Below are 18,798 nucleotides of genomic sequence, written 5' to 3'. Positions count from 1 at the left end.
GAATATAGGGGAATATCTTCTATCCTCACATTCACAGCAGATGAGCACCAGGAAATGGAAGCAGGTTCATCTGCTGAAACTTCCCAAAGGTTCCCCATGGTGGCACATTCTCTCTATTAAAAAGAAGTTGTTTTTTTTTTTCTTTATGTATATAAAATTAAGTTAATCCATGGAGAATGTGAAGTCAGAGACAAAATCGGTGTCTAATTTTTAATATATTCCAATTACTTTTAAGACTCCTTCTGAACACAAAATTGTCTTGTTGCACTCAGCCCCATCTGAAAAATATTGGCTGCAGATCTAAACTTTAAACACATGTACTGAGTATTTGTCAGATTAGGCTCCCAGATCCAATGTTGCACTGTTGCATTATTGCACTGGTTTTTTTGACATTTTTAGCCAAAAAATGTGGCTTGATATTTCTAAGGGCATTTTCTTTCATCTTCTCCATACACATATATATATATATGTGTGTGTGTATGTATATATTATATATATATATACATGAACACACATCCCCAGTACTTTTATACTTGGGTACATGCATATGTACAGCTATGCATTTATCCACAGCATCTATCCGTATCTAAGTCAATTTTATTTGCAGTGTATCCTCACACTCTTAAGAAATGTTCCACTGAACTCACTGAAACACACCAAACCTTGATTTTTTTCTTTGAAAATGCAAAGTCGTCATTCATTTTTCAATTGCTTTAGGTCAAATCTACAATAAAGGGAAAGAGCAGGTATTAACAAGGGGGGATGTGCTGCAGAACAAGTTGGGGTTTTTTGCAGTATCTTGTGACAATGCTTTTGACAGTGCTTTTGTTTCAAGCACAAAGCTTTGCCAGGAAGATGCAAGAGATCTGATGATACGTTTGTGGCAGCCCTTTTGTTTCTGCAGCTGGATTCCAGTTAGAGCATTTAAACATTATAACCTGAAGTAAAAATATTCATTTTATCTCAAGTAATGAGAGGTAATTTTTATATCACTATCTACTTAAGGAGTCAGTTAGCTTGAATCTCTATTAGTAATCCCTGGCCTTTAAAGGAAACTTCTAAATTTTTCTCAGTAGATTGATATTGCAAAGATTTTCACAACTAGCTGATGGATTTCATTGAAGCAGTTTATGTAATGCAGACAGTGTTTTTTATTCAGTAAAATAAAACACACACTGAAATGGCCAGAAATATATGCTTCTTCATTGGTTGTAGGAAAACATGGTGTGGAAAAATGATGAGGGGGGTTGTTTGAAGGGGATTTGGGTTCATGGTTTGTTTTGGAGATTTCTTGGGGTTTTTGGCAGGGTCTGTGCTTATTTAGAATAACCAAGGTAGTTTCAAATCTTTGAAAAAATGAAATTGCGATTCAGACTAAAAATCAAAAGCATTTCAGGTCCACATCTTCCTGACTTTGAGTAGCAGTTAGTAGAGGGACTGAATTACTTTGCTGATGTTTTGTCTATAACATGTTAGATTTTTCTGCAATTTGAAAGCTTTGCCCAGAATTTACATTCACAAATCCTATTGCACAAGGGGCTTGACAGCAAGTTTCCATTACATTCTGTGGTAACCATGTGGCAGACCTTTACATAATGGGGTACAAGTTTATACATTTGTCAATACTGATATCTGAAGACCTAACTTTTCTAATGAATTGTTTAATGCAATAAAGTGTGATAATTGTGGTCTGTAGAAAATGCTCTGTTTCCAAAAGGAAAAGCTTGGGAATGGTGTGCTGTTAATGGAGCTCCAGCATCTCTCAGTGCTGTGGCTTTCACTGGCAAAGTGAAATTGCTTGTTTAGGACCTGCTGCTGCTTTTGCTCTGGGGCTTCCATTTGTTTTTAAAGTTTCTCTGTCACACCACATACAGTGGTGAATGGCAGGATTCAGCAACCTCTTATCCCCTGGAAGCTGAAGAGTCACTCCTGGCTTAGTAAATCTGTGGAATTCTGCTGTTATTTTAACTGAATTTGGAGCACCAAAGAGTGTCCCTTTTGTTTTTATGAATGAAAATGAACCAAAAAGTAAGAAAGGAAGATTAGATAATGTGCCTGTTGCTGCTGGAGAGCATGAAAATCTTTGTGGTGGAAGCACATTTTGAAATAATAGACATCACCTTTGCAGAAGACTCTCCTTCTCTTCAAGAAGCACAGTGTAGATGCATCCTTTTGTCTTTTGTTCTATATTGTCCTTATATCAGCTCTAATCAGCTCCAATTATTGTTCTTGCCTTCAAGTGGGGCATAATTTCATACACTATAGAAAGAGTAAAGGATAGTTTTCTCCAGGTTTTGAGATATTCATAATGCATTTTTTTACTAATCATGGCTTATTTGAGGGGTGCATTATTTTTGCAAATATATTTAACACTGAAATGTTTAATAAGAATTTGCCTTTGTTACTCTTGTGGATATATTTGTTCATTCTGTCAAATATACAAGCATGCATTTAAAAAAGGGCAGGGCTCATAAAATAGTTGCCTGCTTTTGCCACAATATTTAATGGACTTTTGTTAAAGGTTGACTCATGGTAGTTACCAAGAAATTAGCTAAGATGATTATCCAAGTTTTGAATTGAATGTCCTAGCTCAATTGCTTGAGTATCTTCACAGGAGTAGAATATTTTAAGTTATTGATGCTAGACAAAAAACTCTTTGGAGAACTTTTAGGTAAGGCAGCAATATCAAGAATGGAACAAATACACTCACATCCACCACTGGCTTCTGTCTGTGTAGAAAGTGCCTCCCGTGGTGAATGCAAGGTGCCCAGGAAAAGGGAAGGGAATTTGGGGGGGTGGGAAGAACTAGAGAATTATCACTGATTTCTTCAGAAACAAGACATAAAAGGAGAAAACTTAACAAAGTCATTTTACATTTCCTAGAGTGCTGGTAATGCAGAAGAAGTCTGTTCTTCAGGCTCTAGAGCAGTTAAATGGTATATTATTGATAAAAGGGATGCATTTTTAATTTGTTGGAAGAGTTTTTTGTGCCCTGGTGTGCTTTTCATTGAGCATGTTAATTTTTCATTATCACTATATGTGTAGCTCTTGTGGTACCAAGGGGGAGTATTTTCAACTTTGATTTCTGAGCAAACGAGAATGGAGAATGATGCTGCAAATAGTCAATGAGATGTGAAGGATCTGGGTACCCCAAAGGCAACCTCATTAATAGTGAATCCAAAATGGATAAAAAAGTGACTTCAAAACCAGCCCCTCAAGAAGTGGCCACTTGTGGTCAGTGCTGCTGCACTGGTTGTGCTGTGGTTCCAGACACTCCTGTCTGATGTGAATAAATCTCCCTCTACTCCCACAGCCCCAGCAGTGTAGGCTGTTAGATATTTATAAGTGTTTTACATTTTCCTGATTAAATACTCGTAATTCAGTATCTTAAAATAGTGTTCCTTTCTAAAATCCTAACACTGTTTCATTTTAATATCTGCCTCCTCATAGGGAGGCCAATATCCTGTTGTACTCAATTTATCATATTGGTAAGGTGCTTCCTTTATCTCTTCTGTTCTCTGAGATAAGAAAAGGTCAACATTTTAAAATTCTCACTATTCTGGTCATTGGCTTGACTCAAGGCATGAAAAATTTCTGATTTCCTGGAAGTCAGATTACAATCTCAGAACTTTATACAAACTCACAGATCAGCTTAATATTTTGGCATATATTTGAATATGTATTTAAGGTTTTTGGGGAAATATATTTGGAAGACAACCATTTCCTGAGGCCTACCAAGGAATGCAGCTAATGCTAAGCCACATGTCTGTTATGACCAACTCTGTAGAAATGTTTTTCACCCTATCCTTTATTGTCTTTTTTGTGGTGTGTGTGTGTGAAAAATGTACCAGGGACCGAAATGGAACTCACACTGAGCAGTTATAATCAGTGGCCCTGCAGTTAAACTGATAATTGCTGTGGAGAACTCTAAATGTTTTTAATGGAACTGTCTTCCTATGAATTTAAAATTTGCATTTAGCTCCTATAATTCCCAGTGCTCAAATTTTCTAATGAACTAACACTTAATGTAAAGATAAATTCTCATCACAAAACACAGCTCATAACTGTTTAAGTTCAGTTTATGGTGTGTTGATTGGCTAAAGCCAAGTTAATTGAAAGTAATTATAAACAGACAATTTGCAAACTGCGAAAAAGAAAATCACAGTGAAAAATGAAGCCTCTGTGGTACAATTCAGTGAGTCTTATGGTTGGAGAAAAGAAACTGTAATGCAAACGTAAATCCTCAATTGTAACGTTTTTCCCACTGTTATTGTTTGAAAAATAAATGTAAGCAGATAGAAGACTTTTTACTGAGCAGCGGGTCCTATTGCCACTAAATTTCTCTTTCTTTCTTTCTAGACTTGTCCTAAATGTGATCCCACAGTCTGTACCCAAAACTCCTGCTAGAAAAGGACAAATCTTTTAAAAAGAGTCTTTCTATGTGATTGCTTTAATATCACCTTGGGCTCATGGCTTTGTTTATTTAAAGAAGCTTTTTGGGATTGCTGATTCAGAGAGTGTTTGGATTAGAAAAGGTGATGAGCATTTACCTCATGGTGCAAACAAGCTCAGGGTTGTTTATCCATTATAGATTTGGGCTGTTCAGAGGGGACCAAGCAGGATGAGAAATGTGTCTTGGCATTGTTTGTGTGCACAGCCTGGGAGACAGCAGGGTCTGGTGGTTATAGAGTGACCCTGGAAATCAGGGATTGTGTGGTCTGACATGAGCCCAGGACAAGAACTTTGGCAGATTGCATAATTTCTCTCTGGTATGGAGCAAGTAATCCAATGGCATAAGGGCCTATGTAAACTCCAGTAGTTTCATTATGTATATACTTACTCTACAAAGTGGTTTTAAATGAGCTTTCTACCCACTCACCTTTTATGCTGACTCTTAAAACATTAATGTGAACTTTAACTGCTTAAGACTTACATGAAATCTCATGAGTACTTCTCTTACTCCTTTCACCAAAAGTCATCATCACTAAAGAGAAACTTTATTAACAGGGACCAACTCCTTGGATGTCTACAGCACTGCACAGTGTTATCCTTTTCATAAGAGAAGGACACCTTCCAATTTCATCTGTTGGCTTTGCTATCACACAGGTCCTGAAGCACTGGCTTCTTTCTATGCTGCTCTCAGGAGCATTCCTGATTCAAAAAGAAGCAATATTATTCTACAAGAATAATAAAAAAAAATCTAAGAGCAGCCCTTTAACTGCTAACCTATCATTCTGACATTAAAGAAAACTTTACATTTGGAAGAGCTCCCTCAGTGGGCTCTGCATGTCTGGAATTGATAGAGATGGAAAGAAAACCGATGGATTTTGCAGGCTATAAAGCAGTGTTTTTTACAGATGCATTTGGCTTATATCAGCAGTGAGCCCAGAGTCAGAGATATTCTATAGGTGAAATCAGACCTCTAATTGCAACTGCAGAGTGCTAATGGAGAGCTTTGGGAAGATTTGCAACCCATCCTGAGTTCATCTGAAAGTCTTATTTATAGATTTCCACAACTGAGGCTCTGAGTCGCCCTTCCCTTTGTGAGCTGTTATTCACTCTGTTGCTGCCACACCACCTTCCCCTGCTGTCCTCATATGCAAACAAAATTGAACTCCCAAGGAAAAGAATTTTGGACTTTATAGACTCTAATTCAAACCACACTGTATCAATCAGTAAGTTGTATGTACAGCTTTAGAATTTAATTTCTTTTCATTTTACTTCCTTCTTGCAACCACCGGGGGGGTTTGTATAGCCCCCCTGTCAACCAGTCATTTAAAGGCAAAAATACAAACACTGTACTTCTGAATATTTCAAAAGCTTTGTATTGCAGACTTTCTAAAAAATGAGTCTTACAAGTAAATTGCACAGTATGAGGAAATAATGTAATTTCTGGAGTGTACCAAGACTGATTTTCAAAAATGCAGATAAAAATAGAGAACAAGATCTGCCTAGCTGTGCTTGACCCCATTAACCTGGGAGCTACTGCTGGCAAACCAAGTGTGTCCAAGAATACACAGTTTATTCATAATGTAAAATCATATGATCATCAAACTCAGTGAGAATAATTATATAAGTAAAAGAAAAAAGAGCTGAAGGAATCTCTCATAGGTGATCATTTCTTCAATATGTTTACCATCTTTCCCTCTTTATGTGATAACTGTTGTATGTTGTTTCAATCTGGTAGAACTTATCTGTTTCATCAAATCTAGGCTGTTTTTTGCTTGCTGGGAAATATTGCAGCAATTTTCTCTTTAACACACTTCCCTTGAGTAGCTGAAGTTCATGATAAATGGAGAGATTTAAACTACTGATGTTTGTTAATGCAATAGGCAATCATTAGATGTAGAGCTGGTCAAGCTAATTTTGGACTGAAGATAAATTTCCTGCAAAATGTAAAATTTGCAAGTTGGGGATTTTTTTAGGACAGAAAGTGCTAGTAATAATCTTTCCTGAACATGATATTTCACTAAGAGCACATTCCCATTTCCTGTCTTACTTTAGGGCACGTTGGCACTGAAATCCAGGTGTGTGTGACACCTGAAGGCAGATGTGGTTTGTGTAGCTCATCCTGGGTTCCTGGCTGGTTAGTTCTTCCAGCCCATCCCAGGTGACCAAGAGACATGGCCATGCACAGGTCAGGAGCCACTGAGCACTTGTTTGAGTTTTGCCATGCTGAATGTTCACATCACAAACACTCACAATGACCCAGGACCTGAGCATGGAAGAAATAAATTGAAATTAAAAAAATATTGGAAGTTGGCTCATCTCTTTAGTATTCTGGGGTAAGAATCACAGTCATTATTGCAGCAGGCTAGAAAATGCAATTTAACTGTAGTCTAATTTGAAAAGAAATACCATGCAGTTCTAGCCTACACGTGAGCAATCAGTATTTTGGTCTAGATTTTTTATTTTCCTACTTGGTCCTTAGAACCTTCTACCTTCCCCCTTCTACTAGCCCCTCCCCGTCAAAAAGAGTAGATAATAAGAACATTTTACCCAATGCAAGAATAAAACAGTACTAGAAGATTGAAATATACCATAATGCACAATTTTATAATTTCATCAAGCTCTGTGACAAGCATCTTGAAAATAAATAAATAACATTGAGCTTGATATCTGGCTAACTTTGGTATTAGTTTGCCTTGCCAAAACACCTTTCAAGAAAGAGCCATTGTTGTTATGAGGACTTAGGCAATAGCTCACTTTGAGGAAAGTTGAGTGATGTACATTAAAGGATGGTAAGAGGCATTTTACACCATCTAGAAATTAAAAGTGTGAGTTTAAAGCATCAATCTGCAAATAAAGCCATCTAATAGCAAGTAAAATGAGAAAGGTGATAAGAGTGTCATGATTCATGGCATGAGCCAACTGCATTATGAATGATCAATGAACATTATCACCAGAACAATGTCATAGTCTTACAATTATGGAGCATCATAAATGCAAATATAATTGCTTTGTATGTAATGAAATACAAAAGCCACATTTAAATAATAATGTTAAGGTTGTGATCCAAACTGGCAAAACCTTGAATAGTCAGCTGAGCTGACATGATCTCCTCTTAACCTTTTCACTGCTGTCAGAGCTGAAATGGGGTTGAAGAAAGTTTGTTTATGAAACATCAGGATTTGCTGATGATATTGGAAAAGCCTGTTTGTTCTAAGTAGATGGGAGGCTAAAGCAAACAGATATAATTTCTTCTCCTCTATTTTGAGGTCATCTTATTGATTTTGCAGTTCCTTCTGTGTGACTGAGAGGTGAGCCAAGTTATAGCACAGTTGATTATAGTAGTGGGGGGGGGAAGAAGCTGCAAGAATTACAGTGCAGTAACAAAAACAACAGTAAAAGAAATGGTAGCAGATGCCAAGAAATACTGTGTACATTCATTGAATTTTTATTTAATTCACCATTCCAGTGCAGACATCATACAAACTGACAAAGTGATGTTTTAATCTGTCTCTCATTCACTCCAAGGGTGCACTCCTGTACAGGATATGCACCCTCTGTAATCCAGGTGTTCTGCCATGGTACTTCTAATAGGAATAATTTATGTGCAAATATTTACAAACCCAGTGAAGGGCCAAAACACTAAATGTATCAGGATTTCTCATTAGTCTTCTGCACATAGGGATCTTTAAAAATGCACAAGGTCTATGATCACCTGGTGCCCTAAAAGGAGATATCAGTGTGATTTTCCTGTGATTTCCAGCCAGCAGAATGCTGCCTGTTAGAAATATGGTTAATAAAACAGCAGAGCTGTGATGTCTGGGCTGCTTTCTATGGCAGTGTGTTGAATTTTCTAAAAGTCTCTATCAAATTCTGCATGAAAACACTTGGCCCTTTATTGTTATTAAAACTTACTGGATTTTCCGAATGTCAAGAATATTTTATTTCTAGACAGCTTTAGTTTGGTTTAGAACGTATTCATAAAATATTAGCTTTCATTGCTATAAATGTACTCTAATCATGTAATTTACACATCTCCTAATATGCAATTCCTGTTAATAACACTTCCTAAAATTGGCAAGGTGAGATTCAAAGTTACTTGTCTGTGACTGGGGTCTTGTAACAAATAGAGATGAAAATTTCATGAATGTCTTTGCTGTGTATCCTAAAAATATTGTGGGCTGAAATTGGTAGGTATTTAAAAACCAGGCATGGGTTAGGATTGTTTTATGGGACAATGGCTCAAGTTTCTTCACCAGAGTATTCTAGGATAATCAGATTCTTCTCAGGTGAAACTGCTGAGAGACATAGACAAGAGTATCAAGGCTGGAGTTACACTTAGAGTCTTAACCTACAGATTATACAGTCATGGTGTCCATAAAAAACAATTACTGCAGATCAATGAAAAATAAGAAGTCAAGAATATTGATTCATCAGATCTGCAAGATTCAAAGCATAGGACTACAAAGATCTCTTGCATTTTCAGGTTCTGCTACTAGTCAGTTATGAAATCCATATTTGTATTAAGACCCATCTGAGGGCTAAGGAGGTTTTGCATAGTCCTGTTATTGGATTTCTCAGCTTGTTGCAGGTTTGCAAGCAGTTTAAATCTACCTACAATTCTAGTAGAATTTCCTTCTCCGATCAGATAGTTCTACTTCTTTAGCACTTGCAATCCCAGTATATTTACAGAATATTATTATTTTATTATCTTTCTAATTTGCTAGGGTCCCATTAGGACCTTGTCCAGGACACTCACAGTCAACTGTCCTGATCTTCAGTAAAATGAAATAGTTTCTTTCCTAGTGCTGCCTGATTCCTGCAGGAGCCCAGGAGGACAGAGATTTTCTCCCTGGCAATATGCACTGAAGGGCAGATGCATGGAAAGCCTGGGGCATTAGCAACAGAAGCAAAAATAGCCAAGGAAATTATGCACAAATGAACTCAATCTTCTTTCCGTTTTTGAAAGAGACTTTTGAGAGGGTGATTGCATAAAAAAATAATTTCCGATAAGAGGAAGAGGAAATATAGCAGAAAGAATGATTGTGTTAGGATTATATTCAGTTTTTCATAAGTTATATGACTAAATGAAAACAAAAGTTTTTCATTCCTGCATCATATACATCACCTGCATCTCTCACTCCTAATTGGTAGCAGACAGATGTGTGTGTACACACACTGGTTTTCATTAGTTCTGATGCACAGTGGCTGAACTGTAGACCCCAGTCAAGCAATATCAGTTCATTTTTTTTCTGTCAACACCTGTTTCTTTCTACCATCTCTTGCCTTCAAAGATGAAAACTTACATGAAAAATAGAAGTTAAGGAAGATAGAATTCAATCAACACAGTAATTCCCAGTAGCAATAAAGCATTTTGTGGCTGCTCTCTCTCTCTGATATATAACTCTCATTAACAAAGATTTTTTGCATGAAAACTTGCTTATCTTTAATAAAGGAGAAGAAAATGCAGATTTGATTTTCAGTAGCTCCCAGGGATGAGCTTTGTGCAGCTCCCTGGCCTCACAAGAAAAGGCTGCAAGAAAACCACAAGACTCAAGGAGTCTGGGGCTACAGTCAGTGCAATTTCTAGGAGGTGCATTTCTCTTACTCCTGTGAGTCTGTAGCTTGTGACCAAAAGCCCCATATTTCTGTGTGGTTTAGAAACACATCTGAAATCCATTTGGAAGAATCATTTCACTGTATCAAATTCCTCTAAACACTTGAGAGTTACCTACAGTTTGCCTCAATTTTCATGTCATGTTAGTTGTATGATGTGGAATTGATCCTTGCTGCATTTATCTGGGAAGAGTTTCTGGGACAGCACTCTTTTTTTCCTTTAACAACACCACAAAGGAAGTATGAGCCAGTAGTTTTTTACCTAGCAAATCCATGGCTAGCAAGGAAACATGTTGGCTGAGTTTAGCATGTGCATCTTGGGAACACAAAGCAATTTGCAAAGACTAGAAATGAGCTTGTATTTAGGATGTGGCTTCTGGGGATGCATCCAAGTGCAAGCTTAGATCAACTACTCAATATCCCTTTGCCCTGCTCCAAACTGTGCTGAGCACCAAGCATGTCTGTCTGTCACCTTCTCACCCACCACAGAGAAACAAGCATTTTAAACCATATTTGTGGTCAGGTTTTTGTTTGTTTTTCTTACATATTTTATGTTACAGTCTGACCTGATGCTTGACTATGGAAGCATCACTGCAGAAAGCTTTTGAATTACATATGAACTGGAAAATTGGTCTGTATAGGAAAAAAAGTGTAAGTGCAGAAAGGCAAATTTTCACCATTGACTTCACAAAGCTTAAGCTTTTTGTTGTTGGGGGTGATTTCTTTCAGGGGATGTGGGCTTTCCTTTTTTTTTTTTTTTTTTTTTTGGGAGGAGAGGGGCTGGATCTGAGCAGAGTTTAGCAAGGTGAGCCTAAAATACCCCAGAAAACCCTTTTCAAGCCGTTTACCTTGAAGAAACAACCTTCCATGCATATTTCTCCTGTCATAAGCTATCCCCATTCTTTCTTGCTGCTTTTTCAACTTTGTCAGGATGACTTGGCTAGAATCAAAGTTAACAATCTTTGGGGCTGGAGAATCCCAGACTGTAAATTGCTATGATTTGGGGTGATTTTTTACATAGTTTATGCTACTTAAATCCTAGTTTAAATCTTTCAAGAAGCATTGGGGTGTTCTTCCTCAGTGTCAAATACTAAGGAGTAAAAAGGGTTTTCACTAACATTTCAAGCTCCCCATAACATTGCTGCACTTCCACAAGAACCTGTGATTCAGATCATAAATCTGTAGTGCCTCTTTATAAATCATTCACAAAATATGCACCGTGATTCATTCCTTTCCTTATGGAGGGTATTATGAGAGAATATAAAATAAATGTATTTTTAATAGGGTCTGAAAGCAGAGCATTGTCTCTTTGGGAGAGGCCAATGTACCAAAGTGAAACTGCTTGCCTGTGTGTTAATTAAACTGGCCCACCTCCTTTGTCTCTACTTACCTTTTACCTGTTCATGGATAATTGGCTTCTGGGAGCAGAAAATTAAATTGGAAGCTAGTGAATATTGTGAGGGATAGGAAAAAAAAATGTGTTCACACATATGGAAGTGGGAGGAGAGAGAGATGCCATCTTCATATGTATTTGTATAGTTTCTTGTGTGTTTTTTTTTCCTTTTCTTTGTTACTGTTCTGTGGAAAAGACAGGCTTTTCTCCTGGTGTTCTGGGTACTGTTGTAGTCAAGAATTTTCACAAAGAAGCCAGATTTTTAGCCTAGAGAGATTAAGGTGACTTAAGTAAATCTGACCTAAAAGTATTTGAAATATTTTTATCTAACCTCAACCTATAAATCTCTCCAGCTTTTCCCTATTGCCTCCCACACTCTGATTTGTGAATTTCTCAATGGCCTATCTCCTGCTTCATTTGCCTTTGGGATTCAGTATCCTAAAGGTTTTGTGGATAGTGGATATCCTAATAGTTTTGTGGATATGCTTTGGTCCTCTAAATGTACTAAGTTGTACCCACAGCTGTTTGTGCCCAAAGTTTCCCTGGTTTCAGAAATTCAGGCCCCAAACCTGAGTCAGAGTCTAAATTACTCTGTTTATGATCCTACATCCTGTTGAGTATGATTGTTCTTTAAACTGAGATAAATTTCAGGTCATGACTCTATACAGCTGTTCCATGACAGAGTGAGGGACTCTTCTTCCTTGGCACTGCTGTACATCAGAGACAGCAATTGTATCTAAAAAGCCATTATTTTGTATACTATACCTACAGTCACTAAAGTAATGAATTATCAGAGCATCTGCCTCTGAAACCAGCTGGTTCTGGGACACACAGAAGCTTTATCTATCTATGAATTCTGTCTCTTTATTATTTCAAGTAACAGCTATATTACTCTGTCAGATTGCTATATGTCTTAGTCTGATATTGTATGCTTTTATTATTATTTTCTTTCAAAGTAACTTCCATGAAAAGAAATATTAAATTCTATCATAATGATATGTTATGTGTGACTTTCATTCTGCATTAAGCAGCGTTTTGTATCCTAACATAGTCCCAAATCTGTATATTTAGTGCCTGATCTAAAGCCATTTCAAACCCATGAAAGTCTCCATGGAACTGGGATTCACGTAAGGCTTTAATGCTGCTGAAAGATGCTGCCTGATTGAAGGTGTCTGTGAGCAGTAATTACTGAGGAGGAAGTGTGGCTGAGGGCCGGGCAGAACTCCTGGGGTTCATCTGCAGCTACAGGAACATTTGTCTCTTATTGTGGAGAAGGTCTGTCCTCCCCAAGATACAGGTAGACAGACTTCAGTGTTTGATGCAGGCTTTGAAACTGTGTAGCAGGTTTTTGTAAATGCACAAAGTTCTGAATGAAATGAGCAAGAGTTTGCTGCACTTGGCACAGTGGCTGCTGGGCTCTTTTGTGAGCTGCTAAATAGAATTGGTTTTATCTGTCCCCATTTTTGATGCTGATGGTTTTGGGCATTTGCAAACAATTTTTCTGTTACATAAGCTGCTGAGGAGAGATCAGTGAGAGGGGAGGGTGGTATCTGAGGGGATGCTGAATGTTCATGAGACTAAGCAAGCACACAGGCCACAGATGTTCTTAATACCATCAGCACTGGAACAGTCAACACTGTGGGGATGGGGGACCTCAGAGCTTCAGTTAACAAATATTTAGAAAAACAGTCTATTTTCTGCTTCCCAGGGCTACCATCTCAAGCAGGCCATGAAGAAGAAAGCTGAGTGAGTTTACATGTATTTACATGTTTTTGAGGTTGCTCTTAGTTCTTGAGCTGCAGGATCTGGAATATTCCTAAAATAAATAAGTAGTTTTATAGAATCATTTGTAGCAAGGAATGAGCTTTGTCCACAAGTTCCAGTAATAGAATGAAGCAATCCAACTCTCTTGTCCTTGTTTCATTCTCAGTGTCCCTTCCATGGGCCCTGGGATTATGTGGTGCTTTTCCATGGTGCCCGTTCTTCCTCAGAACTGGAAGGTGCCAGTTTTATTGCCCTGTACTCTGTGGCTTATGAAATAACTCAAGGGAACAGCTACATAAACATTGCAATCAGAGACTGGGAATGAAGGAATAGCCTTTCAACCCTCTGAGAAGGATTTACAGGGTGAGGAACCTTGGGCTGGAAGGGAGCTCAGCTTGTCCCGTCACCTCGCACTGCAGCAAGGGCAAGTGCTGCTAGACCTTCCCTGGAGAAGGTTTAGGGAGCAAACATTCACTCCTGTCAGGCTGCAAGAGTGAGCCAAGCATTGGAATAACAAAATCCTGCCTTTAGGATGCTATCCACGTCCCTCACTCCTTGTATAAAGTCAGTATTTTACAGGAGTATCTTGAATTTGTGTCAGCGACTTTGCAAAATCTGAATCATCTGAGTTTTTCCTAATTCTGAGTAGATTGATTGGTTAAGGCAAATTCTAAGTAGTACATAATGCAAGTAAAATAATAAAACAAAATAATAAATTAATTCTAAAATGTATGGAAATCCATCAGCATTCCCTGACTGCTATAGCCATTGCCCCCTGTCATTGCAGTGCAAGAGTTTCTTTACCTGACTAGAAAACCTGTCTTTGGTTTGATCCTAATGAATTGTAAAACAAATTATAAGAAGCAGGCAAAAGGCCTGTAAAACTAGTTTTACTTCCAAAATAGGGCAAGAGCTGTTCATTAAACTCTATTAGCAAACTGATGGAGCAGCTACATTGCACAACAGCAGGAATGAGTAAGTTGAGAAGACAGATGGTATAGGAGAAAATAGTTATTTTATTCCTGAAATTTATTTACCCAAAGCATTTAGGATAACTGAATGGTTTTTAGTTTCAGCAAACTAAAAAATCACTAGGAAGCAGCACTGATTCTATTTTACAGAAATTATGTCAAGAAGGAGCTAAAGAATTGGACTGTTCTGACAGTAAATAAAATCAGCTGGCAATTGAATTTGAGAGGATCTGTTTTACAGATACTGATTTAATTCCTCAAAGTTATTCCTTACTGATAAATATATATATAGATAGGTGTAGAAGGGCCTGGGGGAGTCTAGTTTGCTTGTTTTATTATAGCTGACTATTTTTTAGTGAAAGTAATTACTTTCTTTTTTGGGGGTAGATTTTTTTGTGTAAATGGGCTTTTTTTTTTTTTTGAGAGGTTTTCTATATCCTTAAACACATTCTTTCTATATCACTTAGATGTAAATTTTAAAAAAAAAAAAAAAAAAGGTTTTTTCCTTCTTAAGCACTTCTGTTTTGCATCTTTGCATAAAAGCAAAAGCAAAGACAATAAAATCAGAATAGAGGCATGTTCTACCCAGCCTACCCTGATGCAATTAATAATTAAGAACAAATGGCTTGTAAAATACCTACAGTATGATTAAAATGCTAGGAAAAGGTTGCTGTAAGAATAATTGCTTTTTGCTTAATGTAACCAAAAAACAAATCCATGGTTCAATATCTTTTGTGTTGTATGTTTTCTGTTTTTAAAATTAATGTGACATAAGGCATTCTTTATGCTAATGTTATAGCTCCTTGGACGAGTTTAACACCATTATCTTCTTTAATGAATAATTCATTCCCTGTTGAAAACTTAACTATATCATTTTTACAGTGTGTAAATGAAACTTTGAAGTGCAATTTAACTTTAAAGAACTTCAGATTGTAGAGAATTCTCGTAAACCATCAAAAAGTGCTGTGCAAGGAATACTGTCTTGTACTGAAGTGTAAGCATGTTGTGATGACCATGTTTGCAATTTTTAATTTTGCTGCTTATTTTAAAATATTTTGGAAAAGGTTCCTGGTTGTTTTTACTTTATTAGCATTTTATACACTTTTAATTATGTCTTCTTTTTGAAAATAAAAGTACTATCTGTAATCCTCATTGTTCCTAATAATTCAGGAAGAACCTCTGGGGGAAGGTTGAAACAATACTCTTATTTCCCACGCCAGAATCTTGCCTTCTTACAAGAAAATCTCTGACAGTCACAGTTCTTGGTGCAAGTGAAAGCAAAGATGGATCCTAAGAACTTTTAATAATTTTTTTGTTTCCACTATTCTCCGCTGCCTAAATAGGCAGGGTCTGAAATTTCATGTGGGGTTTTTCTCTGTAGTGATCCATTCATGTCAACTGGAACATTAGGTATAAGGTCATTGTTTTTTAATTAATGTAAATATGGGTAAGCAAAATGGGGCATGATAATGCTGAAGAATCATTGGCCAATTAATCACAATATTATGTTGGCCCTGAATCTTGGTCACAGTACCTGATAATCAATTCAAATTTCAAGAGAAATATTCAATTAGTAAGTGAGTCCCATACTGTTCTTAATTCTGGAATGTGCATGTCTATGTATGTGCATTGCTCTTGAATTTAATTACAGGTTTTGTGGATTTTATTCCATATAAGTACATTCAGGAAAATTTAAGAATTGTGGTATCTGATGGAGATTTTACTGGGTGATTGAGGTTGTTAGAGTACTGTATCCAAGGAAAGACAGTTAACTGGAATATGGATTTATATCCATGAAACAGGGCCTTGTTTCCTGATGCTCATTGAGTGTCACCTGTAGTGAGCCAGGATTGATTGCTGTGCTCTGTTAATGTGGCTGAATGGGGCACTGCAGGGCTGGGGGATCAGACAGAGTCCTCCTGGGTGAGAAGGTAAATGATATAACAGAGCACTGTTTCAAGAGAGGCATTTTCTGTGTACTAATTTCATCCTAAGCCAGGTCTATTTTCAAAGTTTTCTGATATCTCTAAATCAAATCTGGGGACTGCTCTTACTGTGTAAGTTGTTTTTGTTCTCAGTCCAATGCTGCCTTCTGGGTACTGGGGAGCAGCATGTGCTCCTTATTCCTAGGGGAGCACATTATCAGCTTTATTTTTATTATGTCCTTGCAGCAGATTTTCATTTTAGACATTTGTTGGGGTTTTTCCCTCCTCTCTACCCTCCCCTTCCTTTTTCCAAGGTGTCAGTGCTTGTGGTTCAAAGGAATCTAAGGAGGATTATGTCTTATGTAAGGGAGCAAAAGGGAAACAGGTAGCTAATTTATTTATTTGTTTGTTTTATTTCTTCTCCCTGTGTTTACATTTTCTGTATCTCTAAGTGGTGATGTCCTCAGACAGGTACCTGTCCAGATTTGTGTTATTTTACTGCCTTGCATGCACTCCTCAGGCAGAAAGTTCCTCAGACACTCCTTGTGGCACTTTTGTTCCTGGCTAAAGATAAATCATTTGTCAGGGACATTATCCACAGAGCAGAGCCAGGCTGGGGCGGGAGGAGGTATGAATCATAGCACTTTGTGTAATATGCTGTCCCTCTGAACAGATCTGGCTGTGGACACAAAACAGTATTTCTTCAAATGAAAAATAAATCCTGTAGTATTATAGGCGCCTAACAATGGCAATTCAGCAGGCTTGGCTTGACATCCGGATTTGTGGTATTTTTGTTTTATTTTCATGAGCTATCATTACTGAAAGCTTTGCACTTGTCCATCTGCACATTAGGAAACGTGAGCATTTTCATTTTCCTCTCAAGTCAATCGTTTAATATAAGAAATGCTTTATGTTTTTCTAACAACTTTGGATTGCACAAAATGTTGAAATAATCAGAGTTTATCCTCCTTTTCAATCCAGAGTTCATGCTCCTGTCTCCTCCTTTATGTTGCTTTCTCTTTCTTTTAGTCAAATAGAATCCTTTGAAGTTGAGCACATAGAAAAAATCATTTTTACCTTGAATAGCACAAGCACTCATCATCATCAACTGTTACATTGGAGATTAGCTTTGTCATTAAGAGGAATAATCCCCATAATACGCCTATTCATCAGGTACCAGTTAAATGAAAAAAATGTGTGCAATTTAGTCCATGGTCCTGGCAATTGTTATTAGAATGTTATTTAAAACTTGGGTAGGCTGACTGAAAAAATATTTAGCACACCTTTTTCTATTTGACATTATGCAGCTTAAGATGCTCAAATGTAATATACAATGTCTCTTCAATAGCTGCATTTTCCATACCATTATTGGGCATTTGCTAGTCTCTAAGTTGTATTTGGCTCTCTCTATTGAGAGGATTTACTGATCCGTGACATGTCTCACTATTTTCTTCAAATATAAGCTAAGGCAGTAAAAATCTGTGATTGTAGAAGGTAATTCTTTCTCTTCTGTCATTGTTTTGATGCCAAAAATGTGCATTCACTTGAAAATGGAGGTGTCACTTCCTTTGTGCCAAAGAACTCTGCTTTAATAAGATGAGCTGTATAATATCCTCCTGCAAACTCCAGGAGTGTGGTGGCATTCAGTGAGTTGAGGTAAATGCATGTTGATGAAGCACAAGCACAGGAGACAGGTTAATGTGAGCTGCAGCAGCCAAACACCAAGACTGTGCATAAATTGTTAGAACAAGATCTGGCTTGAGGCACGGTGTAGTCTGGAGGGGAATGGGATTTTTGTGCAAGTCACTTATTGTGCCTGATAACTTCTGAATTTGTTGGTCATTTGGACCAGCACTGGAGGAAGAGCCAGAGTCTCAAAGGTGTTGTCATGCAGCAGGGAGATGCTGGCACAGCACAGTGGGGACTGCAGGGGAAGAGGAGTGTGAGGGTGTGGGATACAAATCCACTGGGAATGCCAGTGCTGATGCTTATTTGTTTTATTGTACAGGGTGCACATCAAGCATGGACAAAAATCTTGACCAAGCTTGAACCCAGAGCTGAACAGCAGCAAAACTGTGAGTGCAGGGCTGTACATTGCACATGAGCAATCTGATGGTGTCACCAGGAGTTTCACCCAGGTTAAATCCTCCTGGAATTGCTGTTACCTGTGAAAGAATTACATGTAAGGAAGAACAGTGCAAAAATAGCAGCCCTTGTAACTGGAAAGGATGCTGGATGAATCAAAACTCAGCCCTGTTGACTGAGGAATAAGAGTGTTTTTTATAAGGTATTAATTCATGACTGATCTAAAAAAACAGAGGGGAAAGATCATGTAATTTCACAAGTGCAGCTAAATTAAAGTTGAAGAGATGTGTATTTCAACCCCCTGTAGAGCAGTGATCATCATGAAGGAGGAAGGGCAGGGAGGAGGATCCATTACTAAAATGGAACTTAGTCTTGGGACTTAGAGAGTGCAAGTTTCATATCTGGTGAGCAGTAAGAAAAAAAAGTGTTAGTTTTCTCATTTTCCTTTTTTATTTTTTTTTCTGCCTCACGGCTGCTGATACTATATTGCTGTTTGACTGAATATGTTCTAGCTGAAAAGTAATCTTTCACTGCTGATTTATAAGAAGAATTTAATTGAAAAAACGTTGGCAAGGTGACTCAGTGGATGGAGACA

General features: G+C 37.6%; 1 protein-coding gene across 3 annotated transcripts in view; it reads left to right on the top strand.

Annotated features, from left to right (window-relative positions):
• Window positions 1-18,798, top strand: part of LOC306807959 (uncharacterized protein) — a 355,816-nt gene that overhangs the window by 258,032 nt on the left and 78,986 nt on the right. For 2 of the 3 annotated variants that reach the window (XM_079318029.1, XM_079318030.1), the window contains one exon: window positions 13,167-13,204. The exons of the other annotated variant lie outside the window; for it this stretch is intronic. In XM_079318029.1, coding sequence (XP_079174155.1) covers window positions 13,188-13,204 — 17 coding nt within the window. In that variant the 5' untranslated portion in view covers window positions 13,167-13,187. The remainder of the gene's footprint in view (window positions 1-13,166; window positions 13,205-18,798) is intronic. 3 annotated transcript variants of the gene reach the window in all.

This window comes from Erithacus rubecula (assembly GCF_903797595.1).
Source record: "Erithacus rubecula genome assembly, chromosome: 14".
Classification (NCBI taxonomy): Eukaryota; Metazoa; Chordata; class Aves; order Passeriformes; family Muscicapidae; genus Erithacus; species Erithacus rubecula.
Note: the sequence above shows the minus strand (reverse complement) of the source record. Positions and strands in the feature narration are given on the sequence as shown.